Source organism: Perca flavescens, chromosome 9, assembly GCF_004354835.1.
Source record: "Perca flavescens isolate YP-PL-M2 chromosome 9, PFLA_1.0, whole genome shotgun sequence".
Lineage (NCBI taxonomy): Eukaryota > Metazoa > Chordata > Actinopteri > Perciformes > Percidae > Perca > Perca flavescens.
In genome coordinates this window covers 320,354-340,378 of record NC_041339.1, presented here as the reverse complement: position 1 = coordinate 340,378, position 20,025 = coordinate 320,354, and the positions used below count along the sequence as shown (strand labels likewise).

The following is a 20,025-nucleotide window of genomic DNA, read 5'->3' as shown; positions in this document are numbered from 1 at the left end:
ATCCATCCATGCTCTGCTGGGCCACGCTACATCCTGTAACGCCCTGCAGCGCCCTGATATGACATGAACTACTACAACTACCATTGAAGTCACTGTTCCATTATTAATATGACTACGATTGCCACTGTACATCACACCCCCAACCGGCTCGTCAGACACCGCCTACCAAGAGCCTGGGTCTGTCCGAGGTTTCTTCCCAAGAGGGAGTTTTTCCTCGCCACTGTCGCACTGCTTGCTCTTGAGGGACTTATTGTAATTGTTGGGTCTTTGTAAATTATAGAGTGTGGTCTAGACCTACTCTATCTGTAAAGTGTCTCGAGATAACCTATGTTATGATTTGATACTATAAATAAAATTGAATTGAATTGAATTGAACCTGTCCAGGGACTGCGGGTGGAAATTAGCATTTTTTGCTATAACCTGGCACATGACATCTCTTCTTTTATAGACTAATGTTTTTTGTGCATTGTCCCTGATCAAATAAAGAAAAAAAATAAAGAAAAAATAAAACGGAATTATATATTGATAATTGTTGTCATTGTGTAATTATGTTGTCGAATTAATGTAGCCTATATCAGCAATAGTGCCATATTATGTTAAATATTATAATATAAATAAAGTCTATGCATTTAATACATTGATGATTATCCTAAATATGCCAAAATGCAAATTCTGCTATATAATACGAAGACTGCTTTTCAGAGGTAAAGGGGCATATTTTAATAATAATTAACAAGTCTTAATACATCAGCTTTTATTAAATAATACAATTAAATGAAGTGTGCTGTGTATGCTTTTAGTTTGTGTTGATTTCAGGGGTCAGGTCTTCAGTCATGGGCCATCAGTGATGTGAACAGTGGGAGGTACTGCCCTGCCCTTTTATCTTGGGTGTAATTAAAAACAAACATTTTTCACCCGCATGTTGCTGTTCCATCTGGTCAAAGATAGAATGAAAATAAAATAAGCACTATAGGCAAACACAGATAATTGAAAAGAAAAATTTAGTATTTTTTGTAAAAGCATAAAGAATGCACACAATACTACACAACATTAAATTGTAATGTAGACTACAGCATAATACATTTTATGGGTTTTACAGTATTGTGGTGGCACTGTGGGTAGTATTACAGTAGCTTCATACAGGCCTATTGCTATTAACTAACTAAGGAAGTTTGGCCCAACATGCACATTATGTAGAATACACAAGTGTCTCAACAAATTTTGGGTGACCACAAGCCTCCAAAACAGCTTTAGTGCTCTCTGGAACTACTGGAGGGCTAAACACCAAGTATTTTTGTCTTTTGATGATGGTTGTGGAGTGTGAAAAATCCATAATCTTTACATAGATGTTCAACAGGATTGAGTGAGGTGAATGTGAAGGCCATAGCTTATAATTTCCAAGCCATTCAGTGACCCCTTCCTGCTTTGTATGGAAGCATCTGCATTTGTTGTTTCTTATGTAGGGTTTCCCTTTAACTGGCCACCTGTCGGGTGGCTGGGTAGCTCACCTGGTAGAGCGCGCGCCCATAGTATATAGAGGTTTACTCCTCGACGTAGCAGCCTCGGGTTTGACTCTGACCTGCTGCCCTTTGCTGCATGTCTTTCCCCCTCTCTCTACAAATGAAGGCCTAAAATGCCCCAAAAACAATCTTTAAAAAAAAAGTGCCACCTGTCGGTATGTAGAGGCCTGAGGTGGAGTAGAAGTGCCATTTCAGAAAGTCTGATGAGGATTTGTCATTTAAGAAATCCATTGTTACTTGGGTGGGATCAAAAACACAGATCTGCTGCCCACTGTCTTTTCTTCCATGAGGAGTCTCCCTATCAGGTTCATTTAGATAAAAGTTAGATATAGGGTTTATTTTTTGCCAGCAGCACTGTGTACACAGTTACCCAACAATGTGACCTAAAGTAGGCACTGACAGTAGTAACTAATAGTTTAAATTCTAAGTATGATGGACAGTGTTCCTTCTTAAATATATATTTAAAAGAATGAACCATCATTCATTTAACTGTTGTCAAGCATCACAGCTGGCTTTGGTCTTGCTTGCCTCATCTTGATAAACTATCGTTAATATGCTTCCAATCAGGTGATTTTTGCAACTTTTAAACTAACTTTCTCTTTGAATAATTGGTAACAGCTATTATTTGCTTGAAAGGAAACATTTAGCAGGTTCTATGCATGAATGTAAAATTGACACTGTAAGACCTTGTCTACTTTCCATTCTTCGATGTATTCTAGGAACAAATATTAACCCAACAAGACACCAGAAGCACAAAACATTTTAACATTTTTATTATTAAAATATTCACCTACAAAATGGCCTATAAACACTATTTACAGAATAGCGAGCAGTGATGCCAGCTATGACACAGAGAAAGAAATGTAAACACAGAAAATAATGTGCACCATTGTCGGAGGAAGAGATGAATTTATGGAGTGTGGAGAAAACATACAATTCCCATCATGTTTATAAGGAGATCAGGGGGCAGGTATAAGGAAAGATTGGGACTCGGAACACTCTACAGTTATTTCCCTGAGGGACAAAACCTGCAGCTGAATCACAAATAATATAAACCTCTCCTAATGTGTCAGCACGGACATGGAAATGAGGTATATAAGGTCTCCGTGCAGTACAACGGACTGCTTAACATTAATATTTGCATACTGTACGTATGTGTTTGTGTGAAAAACCAGTCATCACACACATCACACATCGCACAAATGATAAATGATGTGGGCCATTTTTCATTTGATTGACTGAAGTCCTCTCATGAAGAATAGAATACAAACACGGCTCTCAGGAATGAACAAACACGACCTTATTTTCAGATGAATGATGATCGGTTTCTAAAATGTTACAGTAGGTTCCGACAGGGTTTCTCAGCACAAAAATGACCATAATCAGTTACTTCAAGTAGATTATAAACACCAAAATTGAAGTTAGGTTTTTCACACGACAGTGATGACAGTCCTTTCATCCGTATCCAAGTGCTCTAGAAAAAGAAGAAAAACATTTGCATGATAAATGTTGAAAATCTTGCAATTTTCTAGTTGCAGACAGAGCCATTTTGTGATTGGAGGAAAAATATCATTATATTGGTTGTATTAAAAAAAACAAATAACCTTTATTGTTGTCTTCCTGTTCTTCTGCCTGTTAAGCAAGTTAATAAAAAAGTGTTTGAAAATAATTGCATTGATTTATTTGTTCAAAACAACTTCAACACTATTCAGACAGCTTTTTGAACTCACTCTGACTTTTCTTTGGAGGCATGGGTTCACAAATCTCTCGATAACAAACATCCTGCTGTACTTTATATGTCCTTTTGTACCTGCGTAGAATAAAAAAAACATGCATGATTAGTTACAAGTATAATCTCTGCTTTTCTCCAGCTTTGAAATTGAGACAAAACAGTATGTCATGATGATCATGCAAGGCCAGAACAGGAGAACTGTGCCTAATATATGACTTACAGGTAGTGGCACACTCCACCCTCCCAGACAGGCACACTCTTCGTTTCAGAGTAGAGACGGGTACAGGGGTGCGGCATTCGCTGGCACACTGCATACAGCGGGTCACACAACAGAAGGTATGAATGTTTGAAGTATTATCTGCAAGGAAAAGTCTGCTGGATGGTTTAGGAGTCAAGTGGGATGGAGCTAGGCCCTTCTCTCTGGCTGATGAATGGTTTTAGGAAAGGAATGTTTAAACAATCTGCCGCTGGATGTTTAGGTTAAAGGACTCTAAAGGGGCGAGGGTATCTCCAGTGCCTTTTCATACACAGCTTCATCACCTCATCTAATTATTACTTTTAAAGACGCTTTTAAAAAGCTCAGATTTTAGTGCTACCGAGGCAATTTATTGTACGTCAAATAGTCCATAATCCTTCATCTGCAGTGACTTTTCTCATTTATAGCAACTACACTTTTTCACTTATTAAGTAAAAAACAATCTGATAGACATCCATTTATACCTCCGCCAGTGTATCCAATACAAAGTCCACTGATATTTTAAAATGGTTATTATTGCAGACTCATCAAGCTACTGTTTATACATGTATATACATGCAAGCTTATTATAATGACACTAAGCTAATAAGTATCAATGCACACAACAATCACACACATTTCATTCTGGAACTCACAAAAACAATTCATTTGTTTTATAAGTGAAAAGGTTGTTTTTACAGGAGGTTGTGATTTTCTAACGGAGGAGACACCAATGATCTAAATAATGTCTATAAATCCATTCATGTTGAGCAAGAAATGACATGTTATTCATGCTCCTAAATTAGAATTGTATCTATGCATTAATATTGGTAGCATATAATCAACTACTTTGATAAATCTAAACATGTTTCCATGATCATTAATTCAATAAGGCATAGTACACTGTAGCTAATTCATTTCTACTGTATCATCCATATAAAGCAGTACTGTAGTAGCAATGTTCAATTTTACAGCCTGTCATAGATACATTTAATACAAGCTGGTGGCATAACTGTACAGTAGATCTTAAATGCAAGTGTACTTGGAGAGATTCCCGTCATCTAAAGATTTGGGAATTTAAACTGTTGAGGGATTTGAGTTATTTAAGAGAAATAAGCCTCTCTTATGAAGACAGGAACCCACTTTCTTCATTAATAATACTGTTGTGTGCTATTAATTTCGGTCATTTTGAGCTATTTGAGCCTAGTCTCGCATTGCTATCTCCACAGCGCTGTGTCAGCTTATCTATTCTAGAATAGGGGGAAAATAGATCCATCCAGCGCGTCAGGCTTTATCCCAGCAATGCTGCATTCATTGAGCCAGACTAATTTGAGCCTAAATGAAATGAGCTCTTGAAATTTGGCTGAAGATGAACCAGTGAGACACAGGAAAGACAGATGGAATCAAATCAGAAGAAAGAAGGATATTGTTGCCAGATAATATACTGCTGCCTCATACAGCCCCCGGAAAATTCAGAAGACGTTAATAATGTTACACTGTCTCCCTGAAAAAAAGACAGGAACGTGGTGCAAATAATAGAGTGCTTTGTGCCTTCGTTGACAGTGTATTCATGTTGTACATTCATACCCCTAGGCCTCAAAGTTAACCAAGCCATTTAGAAATGTCAGAAGGGTCAACTGTCAGTGGAGCGTGTTTCCTGCTTTTAGGAAACCAGAGGTCTATACATAGCTCAGTGCTCTATGTCAGTTTACATGATGTCATGCAAATCTAATTTAAAATGTACTGTAAATTCACACCTTGAAATGCTACAGTTACATTGAGAGAAAACACAAAGACAGGACTGTAAATCCTGCACTCGTGACATACACACAGCTGGTGAGCAGACATATTTTACCAAAACCTCTTTGGAGAAGCAGGTTTATACCTATTTGAGTGGGCTTGAAGGCTATTAATACATGTAATGCCTTTTGGGGAAAAAAATCAAAAAGGGGTTGTATTGTTTTCACTTGAAATGGCATTATATTATCCTTCCAGACCTCATTTATCCTGACCAGAGTGACGGGGGACTTGGGCTGATCCTAGCAAGCATTCATATAGCTTCTAGTCCAGCTGATCGAACAAACATAGGGAGAACATGCAACTCCACACATGCTAAGATGATGTGCTAGCATGTTAGCATTGCCACTGCGAGCATGTTAGCATGCTGATGTTAAGTGCAGCCTTACGAAACTGCTAACGTAGCTGTAGATTCTTAAGCTTGTTAAGGAAAGGGAGATAGTACAATACTGTATATTGAATACTGAATTACTGGAATTGTTGGGTCTTTGTAAATTATAGAATGTGGTCTAGACCTACTCTATCTGTGTCTTGAGATAACTCTTGTTATGAACTGTACTATAAATAAAATTGAATTGAAATGAATACTTTATAGTTATGTTTTAAAAATAACATTTACATCTGTGTACCCTGCTTCTTGCCTAATGCCACATAGGATAGGATATAGATAATGGATGGATGGATTTACATGGATATTACTGACTTTACTTATCAACTTGTACATCAGATGTTTACGAGAAAAAATGATGTCCCTGCAGAAACCATGTGTTTTAAATCTTGTCTATCCAGTACATTTGCCAAACAGCAGCCTACTTTCACTGGACCCACCCCGTGTGTATGTGTAAGTGTAGAGAGGAAGCACATAAACTTACACAGTTCACACTGTCTGCCCTTGAACCCCGCTGCGCAGTCACAGACCAAGGAGTCGCCTCCATTCACACATGTGCCCCCGTTCTGGCAGGGCAGACTGCGACAGTCCTGTGGCAACTCTAAAAGACAACAGCTGTCATCAACATCCACAGTACTAAATGAGAAGGGGGCTCAAGTTTCAGACCCACGACTCAACATTAGCTACAGCTGTTACACCACTTCCCTCCTCTATTATTTTTTTTGCTTTCCTCAATGTAACATCCTGTCTTTCAAGGTTAGCATCCTCATTGATATTTCAATCACAGCGCTTGGCAAAAACACACAACACTAGTAATAAATAACATGTCTAAAGACTAGTTATATATTAAGTAGTCTTTTTCAAGTAATGAATCTAATGTATGTGCACCACATCAGCTGGGATCAATTACAAGAGCAGATGTGCCACCAAAACACCTACCAGGCTTCGCTCTTAAACCTTCTTCTTGAATCTCTAGTGCAAGGCTGATTTTGTTTGTTGTTTCTTCCATCTTCTCTAATCTAATTGGTGGGTCAGGTTCTGCAAGGCAAAACATTTCCTGTCATGAATCAGCGTAAAAAGACTAAATGTAGACATGGTACTAAGAGACTTTAAGGTTTTGGTGAACATTCCTCAGCCTGGAACATGACTGGAACATGACATTACTGATTTGACAAAATGGTCAAAATCATATTATGACATGATGGGCGTAACATCATTAAAAAGGGCCCAACAATTCTAGAAAGGAAGCTTATTCTCAGGAGCACATGATAACATCTGTTTAACAGTTGTTATGTTTCTGTTGAGGCTATGGGCTATAAGCCTCTGCACTGGGATGCCTTAAGTGAAAATACACGACAAAAATCATCATGATCATTTGACAATTAAGAGAAAGAAAAAAGTTTATTCCTGAAAGTTTTTGTTTTCTGATAAAGCGGACAACATGTGTCAGATATCGTGGGTCTGTTTGTGTGAGAGCACACAGGTCCAGTTTCCATTAGAGGACTACCTATATTTCATCCAGACAGGCCACGGTTACAACCATATGGTTATAAGACCATGGCTTAAGTTATTCCATCTGCATCAAGATAAGCAAATAAGATACGTTTTCATTGTTTGAACATCTTGAGCCAACCACAACTGTTTCAATATGTTGGCGTAGCATGTTAGTTTAAGATGTCAGAGGATGCAGTAATGTCTGAACTCATCTGGCTTTAGAAGCAAAATCACTTACTTTAATAGGTAGTTATGGCAACATGACAGCATTACTTTTTGCTGGAAATACTGGATAAACGCATGCAATGTTTTTGAAAAAATGTCAAACAGTGTTACAGTAGTGACTTACTAAATGTTAATCACATGTTTGCTCATACGCAGTGGTGGAGAAAGTACTCAGATCCTTTAGTAAAAGTACTAATACCACACTGTAAACATACTCTGTTACAGTAAAAGTCCTGCATTGAAAATGTTACTTAAGTAAAATTATCTAAGTATCATCAGGAAAATATACAAAAAAATCTGTCAATCAACTAATTGTTTAATGGTCTAATCAGTTCAGCTGTACCTGACTTGTAGGCCGTTATATTGTTAGGTAGTTTCCTTTCTAATAAAAGATCATATTCTATAAACTACATGTGTTTTGTGTGCAAAGATCTTAATGTGTAAAGTAACTAGTAATTAAAGCTGTAACAGATGAATGTAGTGGAGTAAAAAGTCCAATATTTCTCTCTGAAATGTAGCAGAGTAGAAGTAGAAAGTGGCATGAAAAGAAAAGACTCAAGGAAAGTACAACTACCTCAACATTTGGACTTAAGTACAGTACTTAGTTACATTCCACCACTGCTCATACGTGTACTTACTAGTACGATGTCGAATGGCTTTTCGAGGCAATTGAGTGAACTTGGCTGTTATCTTTCCCCTTCTGTCAATGAGCTCTGTGTATCTGCAACGTAGAAACCATGCTAACTGTTTAGCATCGTGGTTGAATTACCAGGTGCAAACAAAGTCTTACCATTCTATATGTTTAAAAATCATCAACACTCTACATGTACCTGTGCAGTTCCTCTGAGTTGTGTGTTTCTGTTGTGACTCCCAGTTCCTGAGGCTGAGATGGGGGAAGTATGCGTCCGACCTGAGTCCCCTGTCCAGTCCCGGTTGGCCTCTCTCTTCTCCCTGATCTTGCCCCCATTGGCACTGGGTCAAAGGAAATGTATACAGAATTTGTTTTAAAACTCACACATTTGCAATCATATGAAATTGTGTAGATTCAGTGAAGCCAAATTGTACATTTGGACAAATAGTTTATGTTGCATTGCAAACATACTACCTATACCTGCTCAGCAACCATGTTAGCTATGCATGGCATCAACATTGACAACACAAGAGACACAATTTGTACAGCAACCCATCATGGTAATGTGCAGTGCAATGGTGATGCTGAAATGTTGTGTGAAAACTCCTCCACCTAATGGCATGTGTTTGTGTAAATAAAATATATATATATATATATATATATATATATATATATGAGAATCCTTTGTTTTCTTACAGGTAGTGAAGGCTAAGTGTTGAGGTATGCTGTGGATCTGTTCCTGCCCAGTGCTTTTCACGGATGTGAGAGCCACGTAGTAGTGCTGTCCTGGTGTCAGTTCACGCAGGGTATATGATCCTAATTTCCCACTGGGCAGGAAGCGACTCCTGGTGTTCAACCCTCGGGTCACGTTGACCACAAAGCCATCTGGGACGTTTCTCGGGTGGCGGCTCCAGGTGATCAGTGCTGAGTTAGTGGTGACATGTGACAGGGAGAGGTTCTGTGGCGGGAGAGGCCCTGAGGAAATAACACATGTAGATACTCAGATTGTTTCACGGATAGCATTAAACATATTCTTAATGCAATTGTTGACTACAGTAACAATTTGTTTTACTTTATGTGGATTGATTCTCAACTTTACACCATCATTGTGTTGCACTGTGCTTTAAAATGATTTGTTAGCTGGACTGGTATGCTGCGGCTAACTTTAGTCTGTCAAGTGCCAATTCACTAGAAGCGTTATCACAAGATTGAGCTACATGCATGCCTACCAGCTAAAAGCAGAACTATCCCTTCCTATTAATTCAATTCAATTTTATTTATAGTATCAAATCATAACAAGAGTTATCTCGAGACACTTTACAGATAGAGTAGGTCTAGACCACACTCAAATTAATTTTTTTGACACAGACACAAAGTTGCCCCATCCACATGGGCTGACTACTTACATTACACACTGTGCAGAGGAAAGAGAAAACAAAAGGAAAGCACAAAACACACAATATCATATATAAAATGAACACTCTTAACAAAAACTGAGCTAATCCAAACACCTTGCATATTAATATCTCTAGTAATTTACATTCAAACAGACCAGAATGTCCAGCAATTTGAAGACCATGATTACATGATATAATAATATAAAATGCATTTCTTTCTCAACCTTTTCCTTATAAAGTTTTCTCAATTTTAGTTTGCTTAATATTTCTTCAAGCTTAATATTGCTTTATACTTATTATTAATAGGTTATAGTGGGTAATGGAACATTTACCCACTAATTATAAATGCCTTGTACAAATGACTATCAATGACTAATTACAAGCTTTTTAAATATGCTACACATCCATTTAAGTGTGCTAGCATTGAACATTGAGTACTGATTGTTTGAGATGTAGGGGATGAGGTTAAAGAAAAGACATGACAGGGAGGTTACATTACATTTGAGTTGACTAGTCTTTATATGTATATGTATATTTATAATCATCCTAATAACTTGTGAATGATGATATGTAACCTACTTGTCCAGAACTGCAGGGGTCCAGCTGAGTGGCTGGAGGAGGGAAACTCATCTGGTCTGATTCCACTTTGAGTCAACACATCCACTGTGTACATCTGACCAGGGAGTAATGAACTGGGAAACACAAGAGGCACACATCAAAATGGCACGATACCTGACCTCATCATCCTCATAGCACTGTTAAGAGCCTCAAAAGATGTGATCAAATAGTGCCCTCTAGTGGCTGAAAGCTATATTACCCATGTTCAACAGCACCATTTAGTGGATACGTATAGGATGCTGGATGTCTGTACATGTCTGAATTGTTAATCTTTTGTAACACAGTGCATAGTCTGGATTATCGACGACATTTCAAATGAACGTCAGTTCATTTATCAGATAGATCTGCCGGATGTCCCTCACTTTCTGCTTTCTTTGTGTTTACTTTAAACTCTGGTCACATCGAGGAACGTTGAGTGCAACCTCTGAGCAACATTACACGCTGAAAATAGCAAGTTTTGAAGAAACTTTGGATCAGGCAACAAGGCAGGCCTGCTTGGTTCGTTCGGTAAATGATCATAAAGATTTACGATACACTGCTAAGAGCAAATGTTGCACCTAAACTAGTTCTTTCCCGAGACTATTTTGCAGAGCCACGCTCGCTGTGTCCAGAGCATAGCACCGCTTTAAAGAAATGCAAACAACCCAGAGTGTTTTTTCACTTATCCAGAAGTGTATGCTCCTGTTGCCAGACCTTCCTCCACAGTGCTGTGGAGATAGGTCTGTCAATGTGAGACCGCACGGTGCAGAACCTGACCTGAAGGTATGCTCAGTGGTGCTCGCGTTGAACACGGCAGTGCGAGCCTCACTGCCATCTGAAGGCAACAGAGACACGTGCACCCTGCTGACTGCTGCATGATGAACCAGCCAGCTCAGCCAAACCTCAGAGGAGGACACATTGACCACCTGCAGCTGCTCCACCCGCCGAGGTCCTAGCACAGAAACACACACATGAAAATTCATGCAAGCATGCAAACGTGCAATCAAACTCATGTGAATATACAAAGAGAGAAACACTTTCCAGAAGCCTTCTCTTACTACCACAGCATTAAAGAGTGTGCTCACTGGTGCGTATCAGTGCAGTGGCAGGCTGGCTGTTGTCGTTGTTGTTGGCATTACGCTTGATGGAGAAGGTGGAGATGTTGTACAGCAGACCGGGCTCCAGGCCTCGCATGACGTGGGTGGACTGCTGCCTTTCCAGAAAATCTGTTTTAGGATTGCTACAGCCCAGAGGACCATAAGTGACAATGAACCCGCTGATCAGGCTGTGTGAGGGATCCGGCTCATCCCAGCGCAGTTCAACCTCGTTCTCCTCCACACGCAGCACATGGAGACCAGAAGGAGGCAACAGGTCTGGGAACAGTGGCAACCTTACATGTCAAATTCATACATTAAATAATTACAGAGTTGTCTTTGCAATACAGAGGATGAGCTACAGAGTATGGGGGGACAAATAGCAAGCTGATTGAGCTGGACTCTGGTGCACTTTGGTGTGACTCTTACTGACCTTTCTCACAGTCTTTGCCTGTGTGTCCTACTCTGCAAACACAGTTGTAGTTCCCTCTCTTGTCACTCCTGCAGAGGCCGCGGTTTCCACAAGGTTGCAGTACACATGGGTTCTCCACTTGGGGGTGACAAAGACAAGCAGTTAGTACATTATGGTTCATGTCACAACTAGGTGCTGTTGACTTGCGAGACAGTGCAAAGCCACTTACACATCTGGCACTGGTCCCCAAAGAAACCGTCCTTGCACACGCATAAATAATTCCGTCTGTAACCCCGACACACACCTCCATTTAGACAGGGGTTGGACTCACACCCGTCCTGCTCTGCACACATATATTTACAGTAGAATTGTATTGCTGTCCTGTATAAACTGTATGTTCAAATGTATATGCTTTTAAAGTAATGTAACAGGTTGAATGAACACAGTACCTATTTCACAGTTCTGGCCTTTGAAGCCTTGAGAACAATGACACATGTAGGAGCCAGGCTGGTCCTCACATGTCCCCCCGTGCTTGCAGGGTTCCGACAGGCATTCATTTATGTCTTAAGACGAAACACACATAAACATAGGAACTACATATGTGCACAGGTGCATTGAATTTCTGCATTTAATATGAGAAGACTTTGATCAGGCTTTACCTGTCTGACAGCGGTTTCCACTAAAGCCATCATTACACTCACACTGGTAGGATCCGACCTGGTTCCGACATGTACCGCCATTAAGACAAGGCTGTGATAGGCATTCATTGATCTCTGTAAAGATGGGAAATGAAGATAAAGGGTATAAACTGTTGCAATAACTGGAATCTCATTTATTAGGACTTTTCAGGGATCATTAAAAGACTCAGAGTGTGTGTCCATGTGTGTTACAGACCCTCACAAATGGGTGGCTGGCTCCAGTCCCCCTGAATACCACAGATGCTCTGGGTGGCTCTGGGCACAGACGTGAAGCCTGAGTGGCATATATACACAGCCATGGAGCCTGGTGTTGTTAAGGAGAATTGGACCTCTGCGTTTTTCACTTGTGGAGGCAGCCCACAGCCAAACTCTGCAATGAATACATTCACGTTGACAAATGTCAGCATGGCTGCATAGTAACACAAGCTCATAAACACTGGGGCTTAAAGGAGCTCACCCAAAACAGACTAACAGCAACATAGGTGTTTTCCATCCAGGCTCTCTGTTTTTGTCCTCCTAAAATTATCTCCTGCATGCTGTTACAGCGTGTAGACATGAATCACCATGTCGTACTTTATATAGAGTCTGTAACCGGTCTATATCTGTGAATGTTGGGCCTCCGGTGCAGCAACACTGCTAAAATTATCTTCAGATGGATAGCCAGTATCTTTACACTTGACAGCTCAGGATATCCCCTGCCTGTGCCAATCGATTGAAGTCAATATTGTACAAACTTCAGCATCGGAGCGAGATCTGGACATTATTGTGTGGTGAGACACAGTCTACTTACCTGCAGTGATTGGTACTGAGCTCCTGCTTATTTCACAGTGCCTGCCGTTGAAGGCCTCTGTGCATTCACATTTGTACTTTCCTATGTAGTGGAAACATGTCCCCCCATTCAGACAGGGGCTGGAGGAACAGGGGTCTGGCTTTCCTGCAAGAAATTACATTGAGAATTATTATTGAAAATAATAATAATAGTTTTATTTGTATAGGCAAGGCAAGGCAAGGCAGCTTTATTTATATAGCACATTTCAGCAACACGGCAATTCACCTTTCATGCAAAGATGCAGCCCAACATGTTTACGAGACATGAATTTTAGGCCAAAAAAGTACAATAAAACATCAAAAACTATACCAACAGACAACCAAATAACAAAGATTAAGATTTAACAAATGACCCCAAATTACATTAAAAGCCACATTAAATACAGTACCAGTCAAATGTTTGGACACCGTTTCTCATTCATGTGAATAGGAAACTGTGTCCAAATGTTTGACTAGTACTGTAGATAGGTCTTTAATTTCTTTTTAAAAACACCAAAGGAGGTTGCTGGTCTAAGATCCAAGAGGAGGGTATTCCATTATTTAGGGCCATTAAAAACAACACTACTACTTCTAAAAGAATGTCTAAAAGAAAGGCAGTGGAAGATCAGAGTTGGAACATAAAATAAAAGTAAGTCGCTGATAGAGGAAGGTGCTACGTTATGTAAGGCTTTATATAAAATCACTTATAAAAAAATTAATGTCAGGAGCAGTGGTGTTATATGACATATATGTTTTAGTATTAGTCAAAGTCCTGACAGCGGGATCCTGAATTATCTTTAATTTTATTCAAGACCATTTAGGAAGCCCAATAAAAAGAGTTGTATGTATCAGCATTTCAGCTTTGTTCTGAGTTAAAAGATTGTCCAATTTTAGTGATATTTATGTGTGTGTGTGTGTGTGTGTATATGTATATATATATATATATATATATATATATATATATATATATATTTTCATGACCTTGTTAAAATGGCGATTCAAATTTAAAAACCACTCCCAGATCTTTCACTTACCACAACCAAACATTGACTGCAGTCTCTGTCTTTCTAGTTTTGATCTGACAAGTAGAATCTCTGTTTTCTGTTCCTTTAGTTTTTTACAAACATGTATATCAGTGACACAGGTATTAAGAGCATTCAAAAAGCGGGGGTGTCAGACAATTGCTTCCCGTGCAGTCTACTACAGATGTACTCAAAAGCTTTCACACAAAGAGTACAAAATGTTTTGAATATTATTACTTAAGGGTGGCACTCACCCACTTCACAGTGTTTTCCAGTGAATCTGTAAGGACACACACATCTGTAGCTCCCAGCTTCTTCCTTACAGGAGCCTCCATTGCGGCAGGGACCAGAAGCACAGGTATTAAGTCTAACTGGAAAGAGATCGGGACAAGGGAATCCTTGAAGCAGAGACCACTCTAGCTTTTAATCACACTAAATACATCTGTTCCAGTACATTGAAATTCAAGTCGTAATTCAGAAGAATTGCTCATAACTCAGTCATATGTACAAATTATTATAAGCCTTTCGGCATTGTAATTTTTCAAGCAGCATTACGAGTAATGGCATGTTTCCTGGTTCATTAAAGTTGGGTTTGAGCCTAAGGGATGCTTTGATTAAGGCACTTCATTAATTCATGTGAAGGTATTCTGATAGTGTTTTTATCAATTACCTTTTTCACAGTGCTTGCCCCAATGTCCATATTTGCATTCGCAGGTGTAGCCTCCATCCCGCTCGTAGCAGTAGCCCCCATTCAGACACGGAGAGGAGTCGCAGACCGATCGGGGCTGTACTGAAAAACACACACCGAGACTTGACTGTGTTCCATTGCACTGGGAAACGTTAAAACCTCTTTCATATTGTTCAAACACGTGGACTTGGTTAAAGAAACACAAGTTATTTTTCATTTAATGATTGGATCAAATACAAATTCTCCTCACAACACTCAACAACATAAATCATTTTGGAATTTTCCTCCACATCGTAAATGTAAACTGTAAATGTGACCATTCCCCTTTGAAATAAAAAACGACATTTGTGAAGACCAGTGTGTTTTAAAAATATGTTTGTCGCTATAGAAACCAGCTACTCGTGCAATGACACATAGGTGCAAAGGGCGGTGTTGTTGGGTTGGTGCCTGAGGCTCTTACCATAGGGGTAGAAGTCCTTGTGATCTAGCTCTGCTCCACTAGTCTGGCATGTACACAGGTAGGCTCCTCCGTACTCCAAACAAGGAGCTCCATCAGGACACGGCCTGCTGTTACTGCATGGCGTCTGGGTTACTTCTGAGAGAAAGGCATTGTGAATGACCAACCAATTTCTGGTTTGAGATATTTGTGATCTTACAGGGATCCCCATTTTCTTTCACATTCATCAAAGCTCGAGACACCTGATAGGACTATACTCACCAAACTGACAGTAGAGTCCTGTGTAGCCTGAAGGGCATTCACAAGTCCCATTGATGTCCACACAGACACCCCCATTCTGGCAAAGACATTCCTCTGCAGACACAGGAAAAGAGAGAGAGAGAGAGAGAGAGAGAGAGAGAGAGAGAGAGAGAGAGAGAGAGAGAAAGAAAGAGAGAGAGAGAGTGTGTGAGTAAGAGAGGGAGGCTCAAAGCTGGAAGGTTTGCTCCAGCTACTTGGAAGCAAGTACTTAAATGATGTTAAGTTTTCAGTTGTAAGTGTAAACATAGGCAGAAGGTTTAAAGTTCAACATGTGTACCATATGCTGAGCATCTTTCATCTGTTATACTGTAAACTGTGTATTGATTTGCTGTCATTCCTCTTTCCCTATTCTTTTCCAACAAAGTTCACAGGACCAGAAGATTACCAGTCAGCATGCTGCACATCCGCTCCCTACAAATTGTAAGAATGTTTTTATTTTCCTCTCCTTCCTAATTGCAGCAGTGGATCAAAGGACGTGGCCGTATCACAGCTAAATGGCTCTCCTTTGAAGTCCCAGGAGCTTGGTGGAGGCTATTATTTTTCTGATGATATGGAGCATATTTTGTGACCAAAATGTATGGCCCCGAGGGCAATTAATGCATTGCTAATTTGCAAGAGCCACTTTCATTGGCCACCTGTGCGGCCCGGGCCCTTTGATCTGAGAGCCTGATTAGGCACTTCTGAGTCCCTCTACTTTCTCTTCCTTGAAGGATCATGCTCCTTTTTCCACTGTGCCTTCCAAGTGAGCCAGGCAGGAAAGTATTTGGGAGATTTAAGAGAGCCTATATAAGCACTGATAGTTATTTCAGCTCAAGGGTGAGAAGTAGCATGCATTTGCAATAGCTCAAATACTATTAAAGAGATTGTTTTTTTTTGGGGGGGGACCTGCAACTACTGCTATCAGAGGGTGACACTAACCTCTCATGGGAGCCTGAATTAGCTTCAAATTTGCTCATTAGTTATTTCCTAAAACAAATATAATGTGACACAGACATTAAACATAAAATTACATTACTTAATATGCATTTATGAAAGGAAGGTATGAAGAATTAGGATGATAGCATTTACATATTTTGTGTTCAAATTGCCCTATGGTTATGCAAGCAGCAGCTGTGCTTTAAACTATAGTGTGGTGCATTGGCCAACTTCCAGAGGAGCCAGTAGCAGTGTGGAAGCATGCATATTTCAACAGCTCTGTCTGAAGAAATGACCTGAATACCAAAGACCAGCTTTGACTCATAAAGAGGCCTTTTTAAGTCTAGACAAAGCACTTCCTCTTGTTGATAAACTAATAAAATGTGCTATAAAACAATTATTCACAACATCAAGCGACTGGTTCCCGTAGTAAACTGGGCGAGGCCGTGTCAGTTTTGATAATTACAATAATCCATCATCACAGCAGCCTCTTCCAGGGCAGAGCTCCAAATTCCTGTGGCATAGCACAGCTCCTCTTTAAATTCCCCGGTCTACTCTCTACCTGCCCAGCTGCCTGCAGTGAGTGTACAATACCTTCACACTCGTCACCATAGAAGCCTGGAGCACAAGTACAGTTGTAGATTCCCGAGCTGGTGTATTCACAAATCTGATGCTTCTTGCAATCTTCCTCTTCACACAAGGCTGCATATGGAAAAGCATGACAGGCTGTGGTTTAAGACTTAAACTGTATGTGAAAGAAATTGGCAAATCTTAAGTTGTAGCGGTACATGCTTTTACCTGTTTGGTTTTCTGCCTCAGTTGAATTGTCCTGAAGCACCTCCAACTCTGAAAAAGAAAGATAAGAATGTGCTTTAAAGGGTTGGTTCATTTAAATAACCACAAAACACATTTCCTCACTTACCTCTCGTGGTACAGTATTCAGCAATGCAAATAGTTAGATAACTGTCTTGGAGACATGTGCTGCCACAACAATACAATGGAAGGAAACAGAGTTGAGTCAGCATTGAAAAATGACATTCAAAATTAAAAAACAAGATGAGTAGACTGTCCCTGGTGTTCGGGTCAATCCATATACATCATGTTTAACACTTCTTACAAAAGGAAAAGTCCCAATAAAAACTGAAATGCCATTCACCTCCATTGTATTGAGTTGGCAGCAGAAATCATACAGATATCTTAACACCTGAGCAATTAAACCCAAAACTATCTGCATGGCTACATATCACTAACTACAGGTAAGTGAGAAAGATGTGATACAGCATATGAGAAAATATTAAGGTAAAAATAATAATCCATTTTATCTTATCAAGAAACTGCACATACTGTATGTTTGCTGTAATTTAGGAACAGTGATGCCATTACATAGTTTGTCCACCAAAAAGCACAGACTGAGCAAATCTAAAAGATTTTTTGTCAAAAATGTTTATGTTTATTCATGCATTTATGTTAATGTCTGAATAAAATCTGAATATATTGTTAGCTTTATATAGGAGGATGGACAAACAGACATATGCCACAGTCTTGTCAATCTTGTCCAAAGACAATCATCGAGTCCATCCTCACATCCTCCAACACCATCTGGTACGCTGCTGCCACTGCCAAGGACAAGGGCAGACTGCAGCGTCATTTGGTCAGCTGAGAAGGTGATTGGCTGCAATCTGCCGCCACTCCATGACCTTTACGCCATTAGGACTCTGAAACGTGCTGGAAAGATTGTGGCTGACCCCCTACCACCCCGATTGAGGTCCATCAGGACCAAAACCTCACGCCACAAGAACAGTTTTTTCCCCTCCGCCACTAGCCTTATCAACAAGGCCTGGAACCCACCCTGACTCTCTCCACACCCCACCTCTGGCTCCTCATGCCACTGTACCTACTCCGCTATGCTGCTATTTTTATTTTTATTTTTAATTAATATATACCGTGTTTATATGTTTATACTTATATTGTTATATGCTGGTGCTTGATTCTCTTTGTTATGGTTTTGGTGTTTTGCTTTGCATTTGGTTTACGTCTGTTCCCTGTTGTGTTTATGTTTTCTGGTCTGTGTATTGTGTGTTTTGATTATTCCTGTCTTCTCTGTTGTTCCTTGTGTTGCCTAGTGGTTTGTCAAGTGTCTGTGTTTAGTTGTTGTCATATTTTCTGTCTGTGTTCCTGTTTCCTGTTTTATTTTGATAGTCTGGTTTTCTGTCTTGTCTTGTCCAATTAACTTCCTGAGTTTTCCCGCCTTTGTCGATTGTCCTGCCCCGCCCTGATGTGCTTCACCTGTTGTCTCACCTGTTTCTGATTTACCCATCACCTCATGTATTTAGCCTCTGTGTTCCCCTTGTCTTGTGTCAGTACCTGTTTTAGTTTGTAGCCATGTCCTTGTGTTTCCTCCCTGTGCCTTGTGTCTGTGCCTGCGTCAGTGTTCTCCTGCCTATGTTTTTTCCCGTCAGTTCCTTTTTGTGAGTTTTCCAGTCTTTGTACTGCCGCTTTTTGTTTATATTAAATCCTCCACTGCAAACGTCCTCCTGCCTGCCTGCCTGCTCTCTCTGCATTTTGGGTCCACCATTCCCTACTCCTCCCTGCTACTTCCCTCACCCGTAACACTCTTAGCCCTCATGTATTTAGAGATTGTGTGACGTGCACCTACAGCACCAAAACAAATTCCTTGTAGGTGTAAAAAACGTACTTTGCAATAAAGCTTTTCTGATTCTGATTCTTCAATCCCAGGGAAACTAGCCCTATAACTCTGGTAAACAAAGTAGAGATCGACCTGTACTACAGTTTCTGCTATCAGTTAAATGTGTGACCCTCTATGTATTTAGGATCAAATGTTTTTCTTTACAGTTCAACATTCATGACCCTATTAAATACTATGAAGGCACATTGTTTGGTAACAGCAAATAGTGTGATAAAGTATGATGAAAATATTTGCTGTGGAAATACAGTATACCGTATGTGAAATTCTTAGTTTGGTGCCGAATTTGGTGTAACACTGGAGAAGCGAGTGGACCAGCTCACTTTTAAAGTTCATACCCATAAATACTTGTTTGGCTCTTAAAGAGGTATGATAGGATTCCCTTTGTGTTTGTTCCAGATCTAAAAATGCTATATTACTGGAAGCCAAAGGCAAAAGTAGGTCTTACAGGCTATGTCAACATGTCCTATTCAAAAAAACATTTTTCCGAACATGCTTATCTGGCAGAATTTGAGTTGAATTCAAGTCACCTGTCTCGCAGAGTGCTCCAGTGAAGGCAGCGGGACAAATACAGGTGAAGTTGGCCACCTGATCAATGCACTCTCCTCCATTCAGACAGGGCTGTGACTCGCATTCATTTATGTCTGCAGGATGCACAAAAGTCAGTTTATCAGACAAGAGACATTTGTCTGCTGTTGATTCAGTTTCATATTAAAATTTTTCAATCTTCACATGGAAGAGCAAGATGTGGTTGTCTGAGACATTGAGCTGGATTGAGAACACTGAACTTCCCTTCTGAAAGCATAGAATTTCATTGCCCAGGTGTCTGGTATTAGCAGTAATCCCGTCTCATGTAGATACAAGGATTCATGAACTGTGCAGGGCCTGATAATTCAATTCCCTAATGGGTTC

General features: G+C 39.9%; 1 protein-coding gene across 2 annotated transcripts in view; it reads right to left on the bottom strand.

Annotated features, from left to right (window-relative positions):
* Positions 1-2,313: 2,313 nt before the first annotated feature.
* The window catches only part of sned1 (sushi, nidogen and EGF-like domains 1), a 28,530-nt gene continuing 10,818 nt past the window's right edge, over positions 2,314-20,025 (bottom strand). Inside the window, exons 8-32 of one of the 2 annotated variants that reach the window (XM_028588319.1) lie at positions 19,644-19,757; positions 17,208-17,255; positions 17,004-17,111; positions 15,456-15,548; positions 15,198-15,332; positions 14,720-14,839; positions 14,304-14,420; positions 13,011-13,154; positions 12,417-12,590; positions 12,182-12,295; positions 11,972-12,085; positions 11,752-11,865; positions 11,544-11,660; positions 11,102-11,389; positions 10,794-10,968; positions 9,999-10,111; positions 8,719-8,997; positions 8,222-8,363; positions 8,030-8,112; positions 6,612-6,710; positions 6,157-6,273; positions 3,473-3,560; positions 3,251-3,330; positions 3,125-3,152; positions 2,314-2,994 (exon numbers count right to left, since the gene is read on the bottom strand). In XM_028588319.1, the coding sequence (XP_028444120.1) occupies positions 3,127-3,152; positions 3,251-3,330; positions 3,473-3,560; positions 6,157-6,273; positions 6,612-6,710; positions 8,030-8,112; positions 8,222-8,363; positions 8,719-8,997; positions 9,999-10,111; positions 10,794-10,968; positions 11,102-11,389; positions 11,544-11,660; positions 11,752-11,865; positions 11,972-12,085; positions 12,182-12,295; positions 12,417-12,590; positions 13,011-13,154; positions 14,304-14,420; positions 14,720-14,839; positions 15,198-15,332; positions 15,456-15,548; positions 17,004-17,111; positions 17,208-17,255; positions 19,644-19,757 (3,002 nt within the window). In that variant the 3' untranslated portion in view covers positions 2,314-2,994; positions 3,125-3,126. The remainder of the gene's footprint in view (positions 2,995-3,124; positions 3,153-3,250; positions 3,331-3,472; positions 3,561-6,156; positions 6,274-6,611; positions 6,711-8,029; positions 8,113-8,221; positions 8,364-8,718; positions 8,998-9,998; positions 10,112-10,793; positions 10,969-11,101; positions 11,390-11,543; positions 11,661-11,751; positions 11,866-11,971; positions 12,086-12,181; positions 12,296-12,416; positions 12,591-13,010; positions 13,155-14,303; positions 14,421-14,719; positions 14,840-15,197; positions 15,333-15,455; positions 15,549-17,003; positions 17,112-17,207; positions 17,256-19,643; positions 19,758-20,025) is intronic. The other variant, XM_028588320.1, reaches the window with a different exon arrangement.